General features: G+C 45.7%; 2 protein-coding genes across 2 annotated transcripts in view; both read right to left on the minus strand.

Annotated features, from left to right (window-relative positions):
* LOC139926448 (cytochrome c oxidase subunit 7A2, mitochondrial-like) overlaps positions 1–25,428 on the minus strand; it is a 216,856-nt gene that overhangs the window by 41,209 nt on the left and 150,219 nt on the right. The window lies entirely within an intron of this gene.
* Positions 33–25,288, minus strand: trappc12 (trafficking protein particle complex subunit 12). The gene is made up of 12 exons (XM_071918180.2): positions 25,252–25,288; positions 23,397–24,765; positions 21,527–21,643; positions 11,122–11,235; positions 10,536–10,674; positions 6,331–6,443; positions 5,693–5,765; positions 4,080–4,153; positions 3,015–3,113; positions 2,518–2,621; positions 1,788–1,875; positions 33–1,277 (listed from the first exon to the last, which is right to left on the minus strand). Exons 2-12 carry the CDS (start codon positions 24,753–24,755, stop codon positions 1,035–1,037), a joined length of 2,523 nt encoding a protein of 840 aa, XP_071774281.1. The 5' UTR covers positions 24,756–24,765; positions 25,252–25,288; the 3' UTR covers positions 33–1,034.

The raw sequence follows: 25,428 nt of genomic DNA on the forward strand, positions 1-25,428 counted from the left end.
TCATCCGAACTCTTCCAATAACTCCAGGCAAGTTGATTTAAAAGAACAGTTTTATTTAGGATAAAACAAAATTGCTTTTTTTTTCATATCCAGAACAACACAGTAAGATTAAATGAATTATGATCAACACAACATGTAAACAGTGATAATTACATAGATCCAATAGGATAAACCAATAAAAGATTTAATGAGGAAATCATTTTGATACAATCATTTTTTTACAATAATTTCCCTACTTCGATATGTACAATTTTGGACTGCTAATATTTTACATTCCTTTTGTTTAGTGGATACGGTGCGCTCCGAGGCTTTCTTCTCTTCCTGTATGAGGTAATCAAAGATCTAACATAACATGGATAGTGAAAATGAGTGGTCTGCCTCGGGTTAATCCAGTAATAATGACTGCTCAGAGAAAGGGAGGAAGAAGTGTTACAACAGGGCCTCTGTAGGAGATCATAAGTCTTAAAGTGAATGTTGCAGAACATTAGAACAGTGAGTTGGAGTTCAGGATAATGCCCATTCAGTCACGCCAAGTCTCACCTTATTAACCCGCAACTCACTCAAAATTCAACCACTACAAGTCTGTAGTGCAACATAGATGTGTGGAAATCTCTCTTCCAACCTTATGCTAACTTGATTTTGTGATTCCTCTGTAGTGGTGTGACTGTTATTTCTTTCATGACATCTTAACAGTAATTAACATAGGTAATGTAGATCGAATTTGTAGATCGACATGAAGAGAAATTCGTGCCTGGGCTTGGTTTCCCAAAACCACATTGTAACGAGGAAAACCTCTGTTGATAGACTGACTATCAACATGCTTTGGGGAAGCCAAGCCTGGCACTAAAACATCCCCCATTCTCACATTACACTCCTCCATCTCTACATCTTTCTTTTCCTCTGTGGATTCTACTGTTGGGGGTCTTACTCCCTGTAACAAGGAGGGGAAGCGCGGTAGTGTGCGTGTTGTTACTTATTCTGTAGCATTGCTTAGCTTTTCTCGCAGTTCTGTTCCCAGTCAGTCCTCTTGCCTGCTAGACCAGTTTGAGGCACTGCGTGTTGAAGCTGTCCCCCTCCCGGCAGGCCACGGCCTCCAGCAGCGCCTGCTTCTTCTGGGTGCTGCGGGACGACTCCAGCTCGTACATGGTGGTCAGGTTGAAGAGGACGCTCTCGTGGAGGTAGAGCGCCGGGTCCTGCTGCACCAGGCCCTCCAGCTGGCCCAGGGACTCCTTCAGCCGGCCTAGATAGAGCAGGCACACCGCCGCGTTGTTGTTGGCCTGGGAGTGGACATACATGTGGATCAATCGGACTGTCACCACCTTGAAGTGCATGTAACGCAATACGACATAAGAAAATCAAACCAACACCACTGCTGGTTCCATTCATATCTTTTGGTGAAACGACACTTCATAGCAATCTCACTTCTCTAATTCCATATTTGCATCAAAATGAAACTTGATTAAAAAATAAACCTGTCTTTGCATGGTAAAAAAAAAAAAGACCTCTAATAACAATATTTAAGATATTTTAATACTTTTTAAGGCCTTAAATTATGATCATTTAAGACTTTTTCTGACTTTTTAAGGATACAGATACCCTGAAAAAGAGCAGACAATACAGGACAGAGATAGGGTTCTCTTCTGTGGAAGTTCTAGGTTGTGATCAGCTTACGTTTTCCACAAGCTAACCATGAGCAGAGCTTACCAACAGCAGGACTTAAGTCTTTATCTTTTAACCCTGCTGCAGAGTAAATGAAGGTGTGTCACAGTGGATGTGGTGGCACTCACCACCGGGTTTTTCGGGTCAATTTTCAAGACCTCGGCGAAGGACGCGTGTGCTTCGGCGTAGTTGTTCTGACTGAGGTAGACGAAGGCCCTGGAACAACAGTAGACACACATAAATGCACATACACACACTCTACTACTACTACTACGTGTCCTCCTTTAAAACACTTAAAAATGCACTTTAGGCTTGCTTTTACTTGAACTATGGTCTGTATTCTGTTTCTGTTCTCGTTTTAATTATTCCTGCCCTTTTGTATTTCATAGCTTTTCTTCTTTATGTATTATGTATGTATTTTTTTATTGCTCACATTATTACTTGTCTTGTAAACCACCTTTTTATAAGTACAATAATAGCCATAATAATCAATTTCTATAGCATTTTTCCACCCTGGCTGCTTTCTAACAAACAAACGAAAATACAGTGTATAAAAAAATAAAATAAAGAAACGCTAATTATAACATGACTATGATCAAGTCAATCAGCTGCCTGTCTGAAGTGAGCATGAACGCAGGTCTTGCTGCTTGTCATCCCTGCAGGCCGGGGATACAGAGGTGTGACCTCCTGTGCTAAATCGCACGCCGGGAGGAAGCGCCGACCTGGCAGAAGGCCCCGGAGGAACCACCGCTAACGTGGTGCGAAAAATAATAAACCTGAAGAACAAGCCTACACACTTTATGGAGGCGCTAAATGCACAGCACAGATGGACACACACACACACACACAGACACATACCTGTTCATCAGCACGTATGTGGTGTGACCGGGCTGGCTCCCCTCAGCCTGGCAGGCTTTCTCCACGTCCTGGAAGTACCTCTCTGCTGTTTTAATGTCGCCGATCTGTCCGGGAACAACAGCAACACTTTAACCGCTGCTGTGTGTGTGTGTGTGTGTGTGTGTGTGTATAATTCTAAACAGGAGAAGCACGATTAGATTAGGCTAGATTCGATTAGAGGAAACTTTAATGATCCCTGTGGGGGAAATGAGTCACTGCAGCAGCGAAGAATAGGTGTAAAAACCAACAAATTGAGAGTTATACAGATAAAATAATTACAACATCAAAACATTGAGGATAATATAACATAATAATATGCTTTAACTATATGCAATTCTTTGTATCACTAATACGTACAAGCACAGTAAGAGGCTTGTGTGATTTTGCTCTTTATAGAAATACAGTAAATATAAATTACTAGAGAGTTTAGCAGCATGGGAAAGTGTGTGTGTGTGTACCTGCAGGAAGATGCGTCCTATTCCGCTGAGCAGCTGCACTCTCTGCTGGGGTTCGTACTGGATGATGGAGTGATAGGTCTCGACGGCCAGAACATAGTCCTGGGGAGAGAGAAAGAGAGAGAGAGTGAGAGATTAAAGAGGTAAACAGATTAAAGAGCGATATGCGAGAGCGAACGATAGGGGGCAAGAGAGGTAAAGGTAGAAGTTAAGAGACGCAGAGGGCAAGTGAGGTAAAGCGGGAAACTTGGAGAGATATTGTGGAACAGGTAAACGGGAGGAGGTAGAGAGAGACGGGGAAGGAGGAGGTAGAGAGAGATGGAGGGCGAGAGAGGTAAAGCAGAGTAGAGTTGTAGCGTAAAGAGAGAGAGAGAGAAAGTGAGCATTAATCAAGCATATGGAGTATTAGCGGGGCGATGTGACCCTCGTCCCACCTCCAAGCTGCCCTGCTACACATTGCTCACATGGCGACTGGACTGCTGAGCGGGGCATGGGAGAAGAGGTCAGTGTGTGTGTGTGTGTGTGAGTGTGTGTGAGGGTGTGTATCTGTATGAGCTTGGTAAGAGATGATGCTTATTTAGGCTTCATGTGGAGATGTGGATTGCAGAGAGTATGTATCGGGGGCTGGTACAGCATACAGAATGTGTGTATTTGCATGTGTGTGTGTGTGTGTGTGCATGTATAAATCCAGACTGTCACCAGTAGATGGCACTGCGGTTCTCTCTATAGTCTGGCCCAAATCCACACCCCATCCTCCCTCTCTCTCTCTCTCTCTCTCTCTCACTGACCAAGAATCCAATTAGTGGTCAGTCTGTGGGGATTTCACTGTGAATCCTCCACCAGCCTGGCATCAGAGATCTCTGAGAGTCACACACACACACACACACACACACACACACACACACACACACCCAAAGATGCAACGACGCATGCGGACTCAGACGCACACGCAGAGACACACACTCGCTCGAGCCGCACGCGCACGCCGACGTAGACACACTGATGCGCAAACACACCCATTCTTACGGACGCACACACACACACACACACACGCACACACACGCCTACCTTCATCAGCAGCAGACAGTTGGCCATGGAGTACATGACCCGGCTGAGACGAGACCTCCACAGCTGCAGGGACGCTGTAAACATACAGGGACAAAAACGACACACAGGGTTGACAACGATATTATACAATATCAGGAGAAGCGGAAAACACGTTCATATCTATCGTTCCGCCTCCTGTGACTGCGCCCTTTCTCCCAGTCATCCATCCATCACTTCATCCCTCCATCCATCCCTCCACTCCCTTCCCCTGATCACACCTCCCCGCTCCTCCCGCCTCCCTCCTCCTCCACACCGGGGTTTATTTTAAGGAGAGGAGGTGAGGAGACACTGCGGCACACTACGCTTTCCTCTTTCTCTCAGACAGAGTGTGCCCTGTGGAAGAAGCTAGTGTGCAGGCCTATTAGTATTCATCACTGCACACGTGTGTCTCTGTGTGTGTGTGTGTGTGTGTGTGTTGGGAAGAAGAGCTAATCACTCAGTAGGGGTCTGATGTGTGAAGGCAAGGCTCTGTGTTATTGACTTGACTGTCTGCGTGGGCAGAGAGAGAGAGAGAGAGAGAGAGAGAGAGAGAGAGAGAGAGAGAGAGAGGGAGACAGAGACAGAGGGCACAGCTATTACATTGCTTTTAGAAGAGGAGAGAAACTGGCAGAATTGGCACACCCTCACACGTACGAAACCCAACACACACACACACACACACCCCGCAGATTCATACACACATCACCCTGCCAATTTACCCAATTACAGCGAGCTTTTTGGTACGCTTAGCTCGGCTTCAGCAATTGATTTCTTGCTCACCACCCCGAATCAGCTGCTTAAATGGCCTCTAGTTCCTCTGCAACATTTTGGAACCAACATGCAGCCTTTGAAAAAGTTCGGACTCGAAATGAGCGGTCACGAGCGTTACGTATCACCGTGGAACACCGCATTAAGATCTATCACTGCGCTGAGGAAGTTTGGCATCGGCTCTGAACTTTGGAGGAGGATAGAGAAGAGAAGAGAAGAGAAGAGAAGAGAAGAGAAGAGAAGAGAAGAGAGAGGCGAGGTCAATTTGAGTCCAGTCAAGTTGGGTGAAGGACTGCGAGTGTCTAAGTAAAACCTGGTGAATTTCAGATTAAGGCGCATGCCTATTTCCCCACAACACTTGTGCAGATCTGAGTGGATTGGGTAGGATTGATCTGTATTGATCTGCTTGGCGTGAAGGGCTGGAGGGACCGTTTGATATTCAGCACAAGTACGGAGGCAGTGAGGTGCTAAACACTTTTAGAGCACCGCATCGGTGTGTTTGTGCCTCTGAGTGTGTGTGTGTGTGTGTGTATCTGTGTGTATGTGTGCCTGCCCAAGGTATGCTGCAGTCCTGCACCAGGTGTGCCTTTGCTTCAGTGCTTTTGTGTGTGTGTGTGTGTGTGTGTGTGTGTGTGTGCGTGTGTGTGTGTGTGTGTGTGTGTGTGTGTTATCCACTGGGGCCCATGACCTCACTCTCCTCCCACAGTGTGATGCAGTCTGGGACTGGGGCCAGGTCTGTAGTCATGTTTGTGTGTATGGGCGTGGGCGTGTATGTGTGTGTGTGTGTGTGTGTGTGTGTGTGTGTGTGTGTGTGTGTGTGCACTTACCTTGTCTGTTCTCCTGTGTCTGGGTGATCATGCTGCCGTCCTCAGCCAAGCCCTGCTCCAAGTTGTCTAGAATCTGTTTAAGGACGAAAATGTGAAAATTCAGAGGGGCGAATCATTTCACTAGCAGCACTTGAAGGTTTTTACACTAGCAGTCAAAAGTTTGGACCCACCTGATTGAATGTACTATGTTTTTTATTAACTTAAAGCCATTTTGATCTGAAGTCTTATGCTTAAATGCTTGAAATCAGTTTTTTAAACAAATATAAATAGTGAAGTTGAAGCCTATGTATACATTTCTTTTCAAAGCCTTTGCCTTTCCATCAAGGCAAAAACTTTAAAGAATCTAAAATATGAGACAGTTTTGACACTTTTTTGGTTGCTGCATAATTCCATTTGTGTTATTTCATAGTTTTGATGCCTTTACTATTCTAAAATGTGAAAAACTTTTGAGAGAAAGAAAGTAATCTCTATTAGAATTCATCCATATATAACTGTGTATACAGGTGGGCATAAGGATCTGTACGCCTAATGTGCTGGCAGGCATGTGGTTTTCTGTTGAGTGTGTTCATGTGTGCATATCTGTATGTTCATTCAGAGTGTGTGTGTGTGTGTGTGTGTGTGTGTGTGTGTGTACTGACAGCATGACAGACGGTTTTGAGGCTGTGCAGGCGGTCCAGAGCCTCCTGGGGCTTGGCCAGGTACTGGGGAAGCTCGGCGTGCAGCAACCGCATGGAGAACGGTACCATGGAGCCTGGTAGGGAGGAATGGAGGGATGGAAGGAGGAGAGGGAGGGAGGGAGGGAGGAGAGCGGGGGTAGATGAAGGAAGCAGGGGGGGGGGGGGAATGGATCGGAGAGGAAAACGATGAGAGACAGAGGGAGGGAATGGGTAAGGGAGAGGAAAAGGGAGAATAAGAAAGAGGATGGGTTGGGGAGGATATAGCAAGAGAGAGAGAAAAAAAGAGAGCAGGGGGGGGGGGGAGAGACAGACAGAGATGAGAATATAAACCCATCCACCCACACACAGACTGCACACAGCCCTGGAGGCAAGAACCTACAGATGGCATTGAGCTACGTATGGCTGCTTATTAAACCCTCTCATCTCTCTCTGTGCTACACAGCTCCATCACTCATTCCTCTGCCTCATCCCTCTCTCTCTCTCTCTCTCTCTCACACACACACATATATACACACACATCCCTGAGGAAGAGCCTATATCCAGGTGAGTCCCCAGGCTTTGATCAGGGTCTCTTTGATATTGTCATCAGATCCGTAGCTCAGCTAGCTGGACCATCTTGGCTGCTGCTTTGTGCTTCTGTCCGTCTATCTTTCTCTATACCCTTCTCTCTGTCTATCTGTATGTCCCTTCTACCTACCCATCTTCAGCATAGACATTACTTTCTATTTCTTTCTATACTCTCCATTTATCCCAACCCCACCTGGTTGTCTCTCAGCCCATGTCCATATTTCTCGTCTTCCTGCCGAGCTGGCCATCTATTTCTAAACTTAATTCTTCATTCTGTCTCTCAGGGTATCGGAAAGTTTCATCAACTTAAAATCAAGCCTTTTAAAAACCTAACCTAAAAAAATGTCATTCTAACTGGCATTATAAGACCCATTTTGCAACTGAAAATGAAAAAAACTGTAGACCTATCAATATAGGTCTGTGTGACTGGGCCAGTTTCTCACCTAAAAAAAATGAAGACCTCTCAAACTGATTTTAACATAATTTGAGACATTTCAAGTCTGTTTCAGGACCTGCAGCCACCCTGCTCTCTCTGCCTGCTTGTCTGTCTGTCTCTGCGTATTTATTCATTCTGCTTGTCTGTCTGTCTGTCTGGCCGACATTAAACCAGTCGACTCTGAGGTTGTGCACAGCACAAGGGCAGACGTTGATCCTCTTTCATCCGGCTGGGAATAAAAAGCAGGGGCCCCTTTTCAAAGGAGCCAGGACGCTATCAAAGCACGGGCCTAGTGTTTGACCACGAGTCCACATTACTTAACCTGCGAGGATACGGATGCATCTCTTCCTAGTTTAATTTATTGATTCATACATGAAAGGCGCTAAAACTGAAAGTAAAGCAGGAAGATACAAAAAAGGACATGTGAGAAGGGCTAAAAGCCCACTTGTCGAGTGAGCGCATTTCTGAATAGAAGTTGCTTTTTAAGCCTCAACTTTTCACTTGGCAAACAAATTAATAACTGACAAACATTGATTCCTTTTCAAGCACTCCGTCAATCCGAATTCTTTGGAGGGCAATACGTGGGCAGCCCTCTCTTAAGGCGTTCGAAGAGTGCGATCATGGATAATAGATAGTCGATGGGCGCATTGGGCCGGAGACTTCTGATGCCAGGCTACGAAACTCGTGCCAGTTTGTCTGCGAGCACCTAGGAGGGCACAAAGCATTTAATATTGAGCAATGGAAATTCAATCGGTGCTCGCTTTAGAAGGCTGCGCGGTGTAGCTTCAAGTGTGTGTGTGTTTTTGTGTGCGCGCGTGTGTATGTGTGCAGCTGTGTCTCTGCTCCTGCCTTCACTGTGGTAGCCCGAGGGGCGAAGCAGATCCAAAGTAATGGGAATACATTAGAGAGCAATTCATGCAGTGTAAAAAGAGGAAAAACAAAACCAAAGAACTGCTGGAGACAAGTAGAGTTGTTGGAGCTTCTCGACGATACTGTCTAATATCAAGCTCCTGAGGTGGCAGAAACTTTCCTTTGAATATTTAATAGGACAGCTGTGTGCGGCGGTGTGCTTGTGTATACGAAAAATGTAGGTAAAATGTAAAACCTTTTTGGAAGCCAGGCTAATAACACATTCAAAATCCAAATAAGGGCTTCATAGCAGCGTTACTGCACACTCATGAATACGATTCAACCTTTATGTCAGCTTTCCTCTGGAATTAATATAACATCTATGTTCTTTTGACATACAGTAGATGTGAAATGATGTGTGAATTTACATGGCAGAAACATCTAATACAAATCCACATGGTCCATACTGATTACTAACCCTAACCCTAACCCTGTAACTTGATTTGAACTTTGAACTCCTCCTAGAATTAGAATTAGACAGCTTTATTAATCCCCAGTGGGGAAACTCATTTGCCATCAAATCAACTCATACAGACAACAAACAATATGGACATTGCATTCACAGTACACAACAAATAAATAACACCATAAAAAGCCATTTGAGACACTATTAACAGCTGAAAGGTGCTATGGATCTAGACCACATCTAAAAGTGTTCATTAAAAAATCTGACCGCTGCTGGAACAAAAGACCTTCTGAGTCGTTCAGTAGAGCACTGAGGCATCACTAGTCGCTCACTGAAAGAGCTTCTGAGTCCGTTAAAAACACTGTGTAATGGATGGCCTTCAAAATACAGAACCGTTTTTAGTTTGGCCCTTGTTCTCTTTTCTACAGTGACCTCAAGTGAGTCTGGGGTAAGGCCAATCACTGAGCCAGCCTTTCTGATCATCTTATTGATCCTGTTTTTATCATCCGCAGTGATGCTGCCCCCCCAGCAGAGCACAGCATAAAAGAGGACACTAGCTAAGATTCCCTGATAAAAAAACATGAAGAAACTTCTTGCTAATATCAAAGGATCTAAGCTTCCTCAAGAAGAATAGTCTTGACTGAGCCTTCTTGAATACAACCTCAGTATTCTTTTTCCAGTTTAATTTACTGTCCAGGTAGACACCAATATATTTGTAAGACTGGACAATTTCTATCTGCTGACCCTTAATTATCACTGGGAAGACCTCCTCCAACTACAACTAGCAGCATTGCAGAGCTAAATAATGGATATAGCTACAGTGCTAGCTTGCTTATTTAATGTGCTAGAGTACCAGCTGGGCAAGTTACTGCAGCAACTGTAACTAAGATGAACCGAATAAGATAAGATGACATTTTAAAAGATCCCTGTGGGGAAATTGGGTCGCTGGAGCAGCAAATATTAAAAAGAAACAGCAAAGAAAAATAGAATATAAATAACAATTGAGCAAATGAGGGATAAATAAACATAGGTAACTGACAATTTCAACACTGGAATGTATTAAGAAAGAGTGGAGTGGAGTGTGAAACAAAGATTTTGATGATAAAAGGGGGATATTAGGGCTGCAACTATTATAACGATAACGATTATTTTAATTGTCGATGAATCTGTCAATTATTTTCTTATTTCTTATTTCTTATAATTATCAGTGTTTCCCAAAGCCCAAGATGACATCCTCAAATGTCTTGTTTTGTCCACAACCCAAAGATATTCAGGTTACTGTCATAGAGGAGTAAAGAAACCAGAAAATATTCACATTTAAGAAGCTGGAATCAGAGAATTTTGACTTATTTTTCTTAAAAAATTACTCAAACCGATTAATCAATTATCAAAATAGTTGCCGATTAATTTGATAGTTGACAACTAATCGATTAATCGTTGCAGCTCTAGGGGATATAGCTTAAAACTTACTACTATGAAACTTCATGAAGCTGCTATGAAGCTGCACTCACTTTGCTGCTTTGTTGTTTTGCCTTGCAGTTGCTTCACTTTATGGCAAAGAGGCTTTGCCTTTCTTTCTCTGTCTGTTGGCGTTCCAAAACCAAATAAATACTGCATCTATAAACATAAAACTGCTTTGCTGGACTGATATTGTTTTTTGCATTTATAATTGACAGACCTCACAGGGTATTATCCATTTTTACAGCGTTGCACACTCACAGCAAGTTAAAACACAGAAGCAAAAAGTTGTTCTACATCCCTGTTACCCTGCTACATAAGGTCAATAGTGTGCACCCTGAAGGTTGGAGGATGTGGTAGTGTTACTACAAGTTGAGTGTGTGTGTGTACCTCTCCTCCCGGGGTAAACAGCAGGATAGTATTCGTAGTAGAGGTCTGGTTGGTCCAGGTTGCCAAAGGGCTCTATCTCCAGCTCAGCATTTTGGAAGAGGTTTAGCTTGGTCAGCAGGGCCAGCCGCACAAACCACAGCTGGAAAACACACGCACACACACACACACGCACCTTTGTTAGTGCATGTAACACTACACAAGTACAAGTAAAAGTAAAGTACAAAAGCAATATATAACAAAAAGTTTAACAGCCCTAATACATAGAGAGAGAGAGAGAGAGACAGACAGAGAGATCATGCGTATCTTCCAATCTCCTCTGGTCACAGCTGTTGCTCTCCCTGGGTAGTACTGCCCTCTGCCTGTCATCTAGAGAATGTGTGTGTGTGTGTGTGTGCGTGTGTGTGTGTGTGTCAGCTCGCTCTCTTCCTTTTGACTCTAATGTATGCAGGCATCTCTTGGCTTCAACTCTCTCTCTCGCTCTCTTTGTGTCTCACACACACACACTATACAGAAAGATGGAGAGAGAGAGAGATGGACAGATAGATAGAAGGATGCATGGATATGTGGATAGCCATTGGTGTCCTACCTGCAGTGAGTCGGTGGTGTGGGAGGTTAGCTGGCCGCTCTTGCCGTATCCCTGGCCGTGGGCTGTCAGCAGCCGGCCTGTCAGATCCACCGCAGCCCGCCAATTCTTACTGCTCTGGAGGGAGGAAGAGAGAACAATGTGTGAAAAAAAAAAACACAATTAAACAATATTTTAGGGCATTTGTGTGCAGACAGGCCACAAAATACAAAGATACAGCCCACACAGTTTTATGACTGATCTACAAAAAAGAAGACAAACTTGAAAGCAGACCTGGGGCGAAAATATATGAATGTGGTTCAAGGACTTTCAACTGGTTGAACCTGATTTGTCTTGTTAGAGATTAAAAACAGCCTCAAGAGGACACATCGCTAACAAGGTACCAGATATCAAGCACCTTTGTTCGAGGATTCAGAATGTATTGAACTAAAATTTCTGTTTGATGAGGAACACTTTCTGCAGAATGCTAGTCTCATGTGCTCTCGCCGGGTCACTACAGGTTTCTACAGCTTAAAGTTAACACCTTTTAAAGATCTTTTTAATGGCAATTCGAATCAAATTTAAGGACAGTTTCAACCCCAGAAAAAGACTGAAGAGTAAAACCTGTATGAAAGTGTATGCAACCAGGGAAATTTCTCACTAGAAAAGTATTGCACTGAGAAAAAGCAACATTTTTAAGACCTCTGAAAGAGTATTTAACAATCAAAAGCAAGGTCTGATCCTACATTTTAAGGCCTTGAATTTAGATAATGGCACAGACATTGTGATGCAAATATTAACAGACAGCTTAGATGCAAAATAAGGGGATGTGCCTTCTCCATACTGAGCAACATACATTACGGTGTCAACTCCGAGCAGGTAATAATGAGCTGTCTAAGGCTGTGAAACAAAGGCTGTTACACATGAGGCAGGTGTGTGTGTGTGTGTGTGTGTGTGTGTGTGTGTGTGTGAATGTGCATTTGAGAGCGTGTGTCCCGATGTGTATAACAGCCAGGCATTCAGGCTGGAGGACAAAGTGCCCACGCACACAAACGCGAATGGACGAGCGAGACACACACACACACACACACACACGGACACACACCTAGATATTAGCAGCATCTGCTTCCACAGGAGGTGGTACAATAGGTACGAGGGGGACAGAGGTGGGAGGGGGGTGTAGAGTCACCCCACCCCATCAACACACATGACAAGGTCGGCTCGCCGATTGGGTCCTAAGTGCTGTGCCATTCATCATAGCCAGGGAGCTAATTAGGCGAGAGAGGGAGCGAGAGAGGGAGGGAGCGAAAGAGAGAGAGAGGGCTACTCTCTTTCTAGTCATCTTTCTCTATCACGATGCTCATCGCCCCGTTTCTCTCTCGCTCTCTTCCTCATTCACCCCCTTTCCTTCCCCTCTTCCTTCCTTTCCTCTTTGCCCGCCCTCTCCTCATCTCCCCCCTCCTTTCTCTCTCCTCCCCAGGATTCTCCCACGCTCTCCCCTCCCTCCGTCTCCACGTTTCCTCTTCTGCTCCCTCATTTCCTCTCCCCTCGTTTTCTCTTTCCCCTCCCTCCTTTCTTCTCCCTCCGACTCTTGATATCTGCCTCTCCTCTTCCCCTCTGTCATTACTTCCTCCCTCCATCTCCCGTCCCTCCCTCCTTCATCTCAACCTCCTCTATCTCTCCTTCCCCCCTCCTCTCCTCTCCTCTCCAGTCCTGTGCCAGTAGCTGCGCTGCCTCTGAATCTTCATTAGGGGGGGAAATGAAGCTGAAAACGAGGAGGCAGCCTGGATGGCCAAAAGCAGCTGCAGCCACTCACACACACACACACACACACACACACACACACAACCTACAGTACGCTACAGTACACCACTGCCCTGCCACCGGGTATTAGAAGACAGGTGTGTGTGTGGTTGTGTGTGTGTGTGTGTGTGTGGGTGAGACGGGATGGGATGTGGGGAGAGCTGGGGAAATGAGAGCACAGCGAGCCAGCAGTGGTGTACAGTAGCCGCATTCCTCTGCACGCACACACACACACACACACACACATACATACAGAGATGAGATAGGGCACAGATGGATAAGGGGTTTCAACAGTGGATAAGCAGGATATGGATGGGAGAAATCTGGCCCACAAGTAGTGAGTGAGTGCAGGAGACAGAGTTGGGCATAGTGGATGGAAGCAAAAAAAATAAATAAAACTCTAGGCCAAGAGAGTTGGATGGAGAAAAAAAGAATCAGTGGGGAGCAGAGAGAAGAGAAGGAGATGAGGAGAAGAGAGCAGAGGGCCAAGGGAGCTGCAGTGAGGCACTGCAAGGAGCCAAACCGGTGAAAAAAAAAAAAAGAAAACCCACAGAGCTGTACAACCCAACTTCAGCTCAGGCCTTACGTAACGATGCAGTATCGCTGCTATGCATAGCTTTACGGTTTGATATCATCTTACACTGGGCTATAATTTAAAATCCTGAACCAAACCATTCCATTATGGTACGTAAACATCACGGACATAAAATGCGAGACGTGATTTGAGTAGGCAGCAGGCAGGCTTTGTGGTTAGAGAGGCGAGCTTCTGTGACTGGAGGGTCACAGGTTTAGTCTCCATGAAAGCCGGCGTCCGACTGCGGTTCGAGCGTCCTTGAGCAAGGCAATGAAGAGCCTCTCTCTGCTCCAGGGTCGTCTCAAATGGCTGAACCTGAGCTGACCCCTCTGCTGAAAACCGTATTGTGTATGTCTCAGGGGAAAATGCAATGAACAACCACGAGTCGGACTGTGTGCAAGACGGCAATCAAGTACTCCAACAATTAGAAAGTACATGGGAGTGAACGGTCTGAGACAATGATGAAGATGATGATGATGACGCCAACAAAGACTTGTCTCTGGTTGTCAGCCTACATTATGCCGACCACTCTTCCTACACCAACCATATGGTCTATTCTATGGGTTGAGTTGCACCAGGTCTACTTTAAAGGTTCACATGGCACCCCCTGTTGAAAGACCATTGCCCAACTAGTGGCTTTTTTTTTTTTCCTATTCCAATAACTGGGTTTAAGAGACATTTTCTCTCATTTATTGTCTGAGCTTTTCAAACCAGGGCTGACAGTATGTGACAGCTAAACTTGAGTTTTACATGTCCTTTGAGACTTTTTATTTATTCATTTTTTACATTTGTAACGTTTGCTCAAATTGCAGTAAAACAGACATTTCAGTTATGACGGGCTTATTATTATGAAGCTTATTTTCCTGTTTTTTCAGACTCTATGCAAATATTCCCAAAATTTATACGGTAGAAAAAATTTCCAGATGTTCAATGAGAAACGAGTGAGTTTTATGATAGCTTGCCTTGAGTGCCACCCTGGCATACAAACCACCCTCTCGTTACCCAGGTTTGAATGATTTCAATTAACACCAAGGAGGTGGTGGGGGGAGAGAAAAAAGAAAAACAATTGGCTGATATATGGGATGGTGATTAATAATTTAGCTCGGCTCAAATGACTCCGCAATAAGGCATAATCAGATCCCCCCAAATCAAATGAGGAGGCATTACCATGGTGATTTATTACCAGCGATATTAAATGAGGGATTGAGCATGGAGGCTTGGCAAAGTGTGTGTTGGGATTGTTAATTCTCTAGCTAGATGGTGGGGAAGGGTTATTTTCTTTGTTTTTTTGGCCTCTTTTTTGAGGACAGTGGGCAGTACACCTACTTTTGTTCCTGGCAGAACTGAGAAAGCAGACAAAAGAAAAAAAAAGAAAGAAAGGAAAGAAGAGGGGGCAGGTTGACAACAAAGCCAGATCTGACCCCATAGGGCGACAGCGCTGTACTTAGACGGTTCCCCAGGTAAGCGCTCAAATCCACTCATCCACTGGGGCGGCCCAAAATAACTATTTTCTGAGACATTTTTCAAGGGGACACAGTGAGAGGCAATCTGTACACCTACACTTTGACAAATGACCAAGATGTGGGTAGATGACAGGTAAGCCAGAGTCAGTCTGATCATGGACATCCACCTACAAAGGTCTTGAATCTGAAGACAGCGCATGCCTTGGGCGCAGCAGAAAAAGATAAAGTCGATAGTAATTAACAAGCCTGACTTCAATAGCATTACAGTGTTTTACACACACTCCTACATAAACACACCCACCCAGACACAGACGTGCCATACACACATGTGCACACACACTCTCCGCATGTCCTCTCTCCCCCCCTCTCTCTCTCTCTCTCACATAGACACACACACAAACACATACATAATTAGTCTCGTTGCGAGTTTAAAAGGGGTGAGCCTTCCTAATTGTGTTGAAGATCGCAAGTTCAGTGTGCCTTTCCTTTGGTGAGTTAAGAAAAAAAAACCTGCATAACAAAGCTTGGCGAACAAACGAACGCCCACTGCCGGTTCTCTCGCGAGACCCGAAGCCTCCAGGCAAATCAGACTTAAAAAGACTTCGTCATCCCGCCTTTGGTTAACACAGGGAGCTCCTGTGCCACTTCAATTAAGCCCCAGCATTTTGGATTACACAGAGGGGGTGGGGGGGAAAAAAACACATTAGCGATATGCAAACTGCGCACGCTGGTCGTGGGAACAGTGGCTAACTTTGCTTTGATGCCTCTGTAGTCGCTCCTTTGTGTCTACAGACACTTGAACCAAGAGAGAGAAATGTTGCCCCCAAGCTGGAGGATGGCCTCCTTGGCTACTACGCTGATAAGAACTTCACACAGCGGCCATTTTGTGTCCCGCAGGCGATCACTGGACTCTTCAAATAGAAACCGCTGGGCATTGAGAGACACCGAGACACAAAATGGCATAATTTACTACGAGAAGATGCTGTACTAGCTCATGGCCTGTGAGAGAACTCTACATAACACTCCCTAAGATGGTTCAATACGACTTCCAAGTTCTGAGTGACGCTCCTCTGGGTAATATCAACCACTGATTGACTAGTGGGCTACTGGATAGCTTTTGATGCCATGGTTGTCAACAATAACAACATTTCCCATTTCCCTCAAGCTCTGAGAGTGCTGCTGAAGACAGTTTACTAAAGAAGTTCTGTATCAGGCCTAGTTTACACCCAGCACACTAACTTTTCCCAATATTGCAAGAGCAAATGTTGGCGTTGACCGATTTGGGACGGTTACTGACGCAAATCAAAGAGGTGGTGATCTTGAAGCACCTAGACCAACTCCTTTACTGCAGGTTTGGACAGCATACCTGCTGCCCACACAAACAGAGCAAGGTGAAAACGACCAACACTTGGGCTCAGACACGCCCTTCACCGCTCCGAAAGCTGACGGTGCATTACCCGGACCTCGGCTCGCAACTGTAACTGGTGGTGGAAATGACAGCCATGTAAAAAGGTTACGATAATGACAAGTAAAGGTTACGGCAATGATATCAAAGCGCGACGCAGCGGCCAGGTCGTTGCGATGATTATGAGGGTGTGTCTGTCTGTCTGACCCAGCCAAGGTGGGTCTCTCACACACACACACACACGCACGCACGCACACAGACACACACAAGCTACAAACCTGGCCCCAAGCCCAGACGGCATCACACTGTGGGAGGAGAGAGAGGTTACAGTCTCCGGTGGGCAGCACAGAGGGAAGGGAGAGAAAGATGGGGGGGAGAGAGAGAGAGAGAGAGAGAGAGAGAGATGAAGGAGAAGGAGGGAAAGAAAGAGAGAGGAAGAGAGGAGGGGGGTCGGCGGCTAATGAGAGAGACAGATGAGGCCGGCCCTGGGTGGTGCTGAGCCAGAGACCGGCCCAAGTGCTGACCACACCACTGCAGGGACAGGAGAGGAGACAGAGGAGAGAGAGGTCACCAGGAAAACAAAGGCAGGAGGAGCGGGGAGGCCAGGGACACCCACCCAAACCCAGTTCAGATGGCGTTCAACCCCACAGTAGTGCTGTCACCATAGCCAACATTTAGATACTACTTCAATACCACTGCAAAAGATTGAATCCAATATTGAATTTTTAGAAATGTTCAACACTTTCATCAAATTCCATTTCAATGTCTCCTCCAGAGAGGCTATACTGTACGTGTGGATGGCACTTGTATTGGAATAGTTAAAAAAAAGAAGAAGAAGAAGAAGAATGAATCCCAGTCCACCTAAACTGGTTGACAAAATTGCTCTGTTCATGTAACATCACATGAGAACTGTGGTCATGCACTCAGTTACATGACCAGTTCCCCCATACATGTATTCAGAAGATTTCTCCAGATACATTTCAGCTAATGGTGTACTGACCAATATGTACAGTACGTGCTATAACAAATCTTAAGTGTGTGTGTGTCTGTATGTGTGTGTGTGTGTGTGTGTGTTTGTGTGTGTGTGCAATGCCAGCTCTCCTACACAGATTGAATGATGTTCACTCGCTGGTGGATATCCAAACACCGGATAACCATGAAGGGAGAGAGAGAGTGAGAGAGACAGGGAGACAAAGAGAGAGAGAGAGGAAATGCAGCCTCTTGTGTTTTTAAGTGTTATTTCCTCCTCTCTGTTGCTGGCTTCACATGTCCCTCCACCTTTCCTCTTATCGTCCTCCTCCTATCCTCACAGAGAACCCTTGTGTGTGTGTGTGTGTGTGTGTGTGTGTGTGTGTGTGTGTGTGTGTGTGTGTGTGTTTGTGTGTGTGTGTGAGTACGGTATATATACTCTGTTCTGTGTGCATGTGGACAGTGAGCGTGTTTGCACTGTATAAACTCTGTTCTGTGTGTTTCAGTGCTTCGGAGTTTCTACAGGGTGTGTGTGTGTATGTGTGTGTTTGTGGTGGAGTGTACGCAGTATGCATGGATGTGTATTTGTGTACGCGTGCGTGTGTGTGTATGAACAGACAGAGGGAATGTGTGGTGGCAGTGGGTGCAGTCACACTCTGGCTCTGCAGCATGACTCATTCTGCCAGCTCACAGCAGTGCTCCACAACACACACACACACACACACAATGATGCCACACGGTAGAATAAAGCTCTATAGTGTAACCACTAGCTTCAGTACACACACATCCAAGCGAAAGGAATACGTAAAGGATAACCGCAGCTGACAACAGAGACAGATGGTGGCACGGAGTGTGTCAAAAACATGTGAAACACATACATGTAAACCCCCAACATGTAAATGCATACACACACACACACAGGGAGGATGACACACACACATATGCACACGTGTATCAGGAAAGAGATCAGCCATTTGTCTCATATTCTATGCGATCGATCAGATGTATTGACCAGCACCAAGGCGACTGGCAGCAGCAGGCTAGAGTTCTGATGGCCACAAGCCCACTGGCATTTCCACTTCTGTGTGTGTGTGTGTGTGTGTGTGTGTGTGTGTGTGTGTCTCCCTTTCGTTTTCTCAGTTTTAACCTCCCCCCCTTGTCTAGCAAGCAACACCACCTAAGAGAGCTTTGATCTACGAGTTTGAGAAGGAATTTCCTGATTTATTGGTTAGTAAATTATTTGAATGCAATAAGCAGGCAGATGGTGTCTGATCCATTCCTCAGGGGGGCGACTTAGTCAGTGATATCAGCAAAGCCGTCACACGGGGGGGCGCTCCGATCAGGACCGAACCGAGCTCCTCATTAGCGACTAAGATTTGTCGGCGCCATCGTGGGGCAGCAGGGTGACGCAGTGAGTTGAGAGGCCGTCCTTCAACCGGAGGACCCGGGTTCAAGCCCCCGTGTCGGCAATCATCTGCCCTGTTCAAGTGTCCTTGAACAAGACACTGAATCCCTACCAGCTCCAGGGACGCTGCTCTGTAGCTGACCCTGACCTCTGACCTCCCTGTGGAGGAGAGGCGAGCGAAGACAATTTCCCTTCAGGGATCAATAAAGTATGACATCCCAGGTTTTTTTCTGGTTTAAAAAGGGGCTTTGGCAGTGCCTCTGTGGTGAGCGCCGGATGACATCATATGCTAATTTGCATATATGCGGCATGAGCCGTACCAATTTCAGGGTGCCTGCACCATTCATCAAGCCAAACCTAAGACTTTTCAAGACCTTTTTAATGCCATTTAGAATGTAATATAAGACCAATTTCACTACTGAAATGAATGTGAAAATGAAACCACAACAAAAAAAAAAAAATGTTTGTCCTATCAGTATGGGTCTGCATGATTGGGCTGATTTATCACTAAAAAAGCAGTGCACCAACAAACTGCAGCATCTTTAAAGACCTGTAAAACTAAACTGAAGGTTTAAAAACTGCATTTAATACTATTCAAGGGCTTTTGAGGTCTTGAGTATAGGTAATCAAATTCAAGACACTTTAACTTAACTTTCTTAGGACCTGCAGACACCCTGAATGTGTTGCCAAATGCTTTGGGATTCAACACATTTACATTTTTCCCCATGACCCCAAAAAAGCAGCTAGATTTGTCACTAGTCACCTTTGAGAAATAAAGTCAGAAAAGTTGCTACATCTGTTGACAAAGTCACCAAGTTAGCAACAATTGCTATATAGTAAAGCAAACAGTACAGTCAAAATCTCGCCTATGCAGCCAAAGAGTATGTCTACTACTACTACTACTACTACTACTACTACTACTACTACTACTACTACTACTACTACTACTACTACTACTACTACTACTACTACTACTACTACTAGAGAATTACCAACTTGTGTTATTAATGTGCGCCCTCTAATGCTGGGATGGCCAGCTTGCGCAAAAAGTCAAATTATTGAAAGTGATGTTTTTATTCCAGTGTGTTTTTCAGTTCCTGTTTGCTTTTTCACTTTGGCACTAAAGCAGCCACAAATTCCCCATGCAAGAAAACTCTGAACGCCAAAGATTGTCTTGTCTCCATCTCTCTCTCCTACAACATTGCTTTCCTCAGTTTTTCTTTTCTCTGTCATTTCTCCTCTAGGCCTACCTTTTTGGCTCGCCATCTCCCCCCACCTCTCTCTCCTTTCCTTCGCCTCTCGCTCCAGGGAGCCACCCACACCAATTGGCAGATAGCGTATGGTCCTCTGACACACGTCCATGCACACACACACACACACATACACACGAGGTGGTATTTTCAGCCTGCAGTCAACTGGACTATATAGTGTAAGAGAAAGTGTGTGTGTGTGTGTGTGTGTGTGTGTGTGTGTGGCCCTGTATACTGCTGTCCAGCTCCAGCAGAGCCTCTTCTTCAGTGTGTGTGTGTGTGTGTGTGTGTGTGTGTACACCGAGTCCAGAAGGCCCTTGAAATATGCACAGCGCTCCCATGCATAATACATGGGCACAGCAGGAGAAAAGAACTTGTGAGCCGAGTGGATCTCCACCTCTCCATCTCCCCACCCCTCCCCTCCCTTCCTCTCTTCCCTCCTCCTCTCCACTTTTCCCCTCTCCATCACACCGTCTGCTGCCGGTGCATATGTTTTAAATAACAACTCTCTCTCAGGGTCATTTGTGGGTCAGATATTATGATGGAGGGAGTGCATGCGGGGTGCACAGGTAGACAGATAGATGGCAGCGGGAAGGGGAATGAGGTGAGACCGCGCGGTCACAAAGCAGACACACATTTTTATGCTTGACGGAGGAACAGGAGAGCAAGGGAACGCGAAGAGATGGGAGACGAAATGATTCAGTGTTTTCAGTCAGCCGCGGCCTGGCCACCCAGCAGTTTCGGCGGATTCACTGACTAAGTAGGCCAGCTGTCAAAAGGTCAGCCGAATTACAGAAACCGCAGGCCGTCAAGTTGTTGCAACTTACTAATGTTTTGTCATTTAACTCAAGAGGGAAAGGTAACGTTCTCAGAAGCCTCCTGCCGTACTGTACACACACACAAAGAAATAAAAGTCATTAACTCAGAAGCCGGTGAAGCTGCTTATAGCTGTTATGCTCCCAATTGTTGAAACAGTCTGTCAGAGGAGTTGAGATGTGAGGTTTAAAATTTGTCTTTCCACTAAAGCGTTTAGTTTTAGCCTAGTGCATATGAGTGTGTGTGTGTGTGTGTGTGTGTGTGCCTGGTTGGGAATGTGCGGGCATGTGTGTGTGCTCTCTTTCTGGGGGGAGGGCTCTCTCTGCGATATATGCATCTGTGTATTTTCTCTATATGATGCATTTTTATTGTGGGATTATGTGAAGCACACAGGTTCTTTGTGTATTAAAAAGTAGAGTTTGACATGACTTAAACATGCTTGGAAGCTATTTCCACTGAAAGCTGATGCAAAGGCAAAATAAATGAACAAAACTGAGCATTGGGTTCAAAGTTTACTGGAGATAAAAAAAGAAAAAAAAAAAGCTCTATAGACAAAAAAGTCATCCCAAGTCAACACATGCCAAGTATGCCAATTATGGAGAACATATGGCACCGACTCCTTTTTTATTTTAATGTAGCGTTTTTTTCATTTTACAGTGGATGGATGGACTGTGTGGACTTAAGAATCAAATACACAAACATAAAAGAAGTACATGCACACAAAAAGTATAGTGGCTGACTTACGATGAGCTGCTTGAGGCCTACGAAGGACTGCTCTACGGAGTTGGCGGTGAGGACCTGTCGCTTCATGGCTGCCTGCTCTCCCAGGAAACGCACCATCAGGTCTTTCACAGCATCGCCCTGCAGCACACACACACACACACACACACACACACACACACACACACACACACACACACGGCCATTCAGCACAATGCGAAAGGACACTTTGATCCACAGTGCCTTACAGTACCGTGAGCGCATACCAGCTGTGACTTATCCGGTGAGCTACACAGAACGAATGGGGGTCAATGACGGTCAATCCCGTTTGTCACCTGTGGCTGCGTGAGTAGGAATTATTATCACACATTGTTTCGCCTGACAAGCGGTGAAAACTGTGGCCCGCAATGTAACGTCCAAACAACAAACTTAATAAAGTGAGCCGGGGCAGAGTTCTAACCAACAAAAACAGACTCCAAAAGAAAAAAAAAAGTGTTATCCTTGATCCAGCCTTTGAGTGGGTCTAATCGGCTCGCTGGAAATCGGCTCTTAGCGGGCGAAAGCACCAGGGTGAAGGGAAAAACCTTGATTTTTATTCAGGCCTTCAATATTATTCAATCAAAGATTCAAACACATTCAGATAATGAATAAAATCTGAGCTAGGAGGTAGACACGCACTAGATTCCTTCAGCTGAATAACAACAATGATGTTTAATCAGTGTTGTTATTCTGGCTAGATGTTAGTGCTGAGGGTGCTCAGAGAATGTTTATGAGGAAAACCACATGATGTGGGACCAGGGAGCCAGGAAGGGGGTGTGTGTGTTTGAAGACAAGTTTCAACGCAGTGGGTAATGTCTCAGTAATGTTGCAGTAGTGACCAGACCAAACACACATTAAAGCAAATCTAATGCCGGTAAAAGCACAAATTAGTGGGTTAATCACTTCGGATGTAATTCTCTTAATTCAGATAGATTACATACATTTGATCCTACTTGGGGTTTTATGTTTTACTGTGTCAGTTAAATAATATAATGGTTCAAATTAATGGTTCAAATGGTCGGGCAGTATCCTATAATTCACTGGCATCCAAGCCAGCTGAGCTAGGATTGGCTCTCATGTTACTACAATACTTCTGACTGGTGGAGTGCTGCAGGAACAAACAACAGAATCTACATCTCTTTCTTATATGTAACAGTAGTTGAGACCCTGGCCTCTAATTAGCGCTAAGCAATATGGACAAAATTATTATCATGGTAAACATAAGAAATTATTTCAATATCGGTATTGAACGATAATAATGTAAAATATATATGTAAAATAATTTTTGTTCATTGCATTTGTTCATTGCATTGAACTGCATTGTAATAAATAAATAAAGATAAAACTTTAATTTTCAAATAATATTCCCCAATTTGTTTCAAATCTCATTTCCTGAGAGATCGTAATTAATTTAAATATTTGCTCTTTGTCATTATTCAGACAACACATGTGTGTATGATGTTAACTAAATATCATATTTTTTAAATTTTATTCTTATTTTCTTTTTGATAAATGATTAATCGATTAATTGATTTATTTTCTGTGGATCGACTAATCGATCAATCGACTAGGCTAATTGTTTCAGCGCTAGATATATTTTTCCTGAAAGACGATAAATGATAATATTGAATTATTGCCCAGCCCTGCTTCTAATATTGTGTTGTGGCTTAACAGAGCACAAATCTGGAAGTATGCATTCACACATTTAGTTGAAAAATCCAGCCACAAAATCCTTTTCTATTGTAAATGACAGGAGAAATTGCACTCTGTTCCAACAAGGCTGACTTTTTGTAGATACAGGTTTTTTTGTAAGACACACACGGTTAGCATTCTACTGCCAAAGCGCTCGTCCTACCTGCAGGTTGTCGAACTTGAGGCCGGGCATGGTCAGTCTGTTGGTCTCTATGTAGACTGGGCTGTACTGCTGGGTGGCCACAGAGATCAGCACCTTCCTGGTCTCCTCGGACGGCAGCCAGGCATCGTGACGCCGATCCACCTCGCTCAGGCTCAGCGCCGTGGCGAACGGGTCATCGCTGCCCGAGAACACGGCCTGCAGCTGGTTGAAGGGCTGCGGCTGAGCGGCCGGGGCCGAAGCCACGGCAGGGGGCGCTTGGGGTGCCGGGGCTCGGGTCGGAGCTGGGGCCGATTGGGGCGGAGGAGGCTGGGCCTTGGGGGTGGTTTCGGTGGGGGCGGGGCCAAAAAAGGAGCTGGGAGTGGGAGCGCCGGAGTCTAGAGGCCCTCCAGGGGTGGAGAGGGAGGAGGAGGTGGAGGAGAGCTGGCGTTCAGGGGTGGGGACTATGGGTGCGGGGCCCGGGGCGGGAGGGGTCTCGGCGTTGGGGTTGGAAACGGAGATGAAGGAGGAGGGGGTGGTGAAGGAATCGAAGAAGTCGGAGGCCGGATTGACCTGCCCGCTGTCGGTGAAGAACTTGCTGAGGCTGGGGCTGGGCTGGCACACGAGGGGGGGGGTCAGCTTGCTGGGGGTCCCTGCCTCGTCGTGTCCCCCGCCGCTCCCCATGCTGAAGCTGGGGGACTTGATGAGGGTGGGCTGGAAGCCGTCGGGCACCAGGGATTTAGGCTGGGTGCCCTGGCTGAATATGGTGCACACTGGCACGGGCTCGTCTTTAGGGCTAGTCCCCTTGGCACCCTGCGGCGCTGGTTCCACACTTACAAGATGAGATGGGCTCGGTGTGTCGCCTTGAGGTGCAGCTGAAATAGAGACTGTGATTTGCTCGTCTGCGTCTCTCTGCTCCTCTGCGTCCTCCTCTTCCTCCTGCTCAGAACTTTCCTTCTCCTGCTCCTCCACTGACACTGTGATCTCAGTTGCATTCTGTCCAATTTCAGATTTTCCCTCCTTGTCAGCTGAGTCCTCTCCTGCATCCTCCTCCTCCTCTCCTCCCTCCAGCAGGGAGTCAATGGGAGCCACGTCGTCTTCCTCACTGTTGTTAGGCGAGTCTGAAATCATGACACTCTCCATCATCTGGTCGTTGAGCTTGTCCAGCAGGCTCTCTGAGGGCGTGGCGCTGCTGTCCTCCTGGGGGGTGACAAACTCTCCCCCCAGGTCGATGCTGTCTTCCTGGAGGAGGACACAGTCAGTGGAGGGGGGCAGGCTGGAGGCCGGCTCCGGAGGGGCTGGAGCTGGGGTTTCCTTGGTTACATCCTCCACTGTGATGTCCAGGGTGACTGGCCGCTGGGCAGGAGCCTCGCCACTATCCATCTCACTGCTCCTGCCAATACAATAAAGCAATAAATGGCATCATTAGTCTTTCAATATACGACTAAGGCAGACTTAAGTGTACAATTACCATTATTCTGCGTCTCGAGGGGCACTACAACATCTTTGGCTCGCTTCCTGTCACTCTAAATAAATGTTCACCTATATTTCAGCAGTATTAGCTATATAGAGTAAGAGGGTGGTTTCGTCATCTGCCAGTTCGTGCTGCCAGTCTTGTCACTGAGGCAGCCGTCACCTGGGATATTGGACGATTGCTATCGATTTGGTACTAGCTATCTTGCTAACGCCAGGTCAGCTGGTTAGCTAACGTAAGCTCATGGCTAAGCAGCTTGCGGAAAATATCAAATACATCATGCTTCCTTGATAACTATCCGCAGATAAACAAACATGGAATATACCACCGTGCTATCCATACCACTTTGCAATTACAGACTATAAGAATACATTTTTCTAGCACAAACACGTAATGTTTTCTTACCCTCACTTGAGACTGACAGCTAGAACTATAGTGCGCGTGCGCGGTTCTACCAGGAAGCTAAATGTACGGTGTTCGAGAGTTGACAAATTTCATGACGTTGCGGACGATTTGTATTCTTGAATGGTTTTACACGATTTTGAACACGTAAACCTAGCACTACAGGGTAATCATTACGTA

This window comes from Centroberyx gerrardi, chromosome 17, assembly GCF_048128805.1.
Source record: "Centroberyx gerrardi isolate f3 chromosome 17, fCenGer3.hap1.cur.20231027, whole genome shotgun sequence".
NCBI lineage: Eukaryota > Metazoa > Chordata > Actinopteri > Beryciformes > Berycidae > Centroberyx > Centroberyx gerrardi.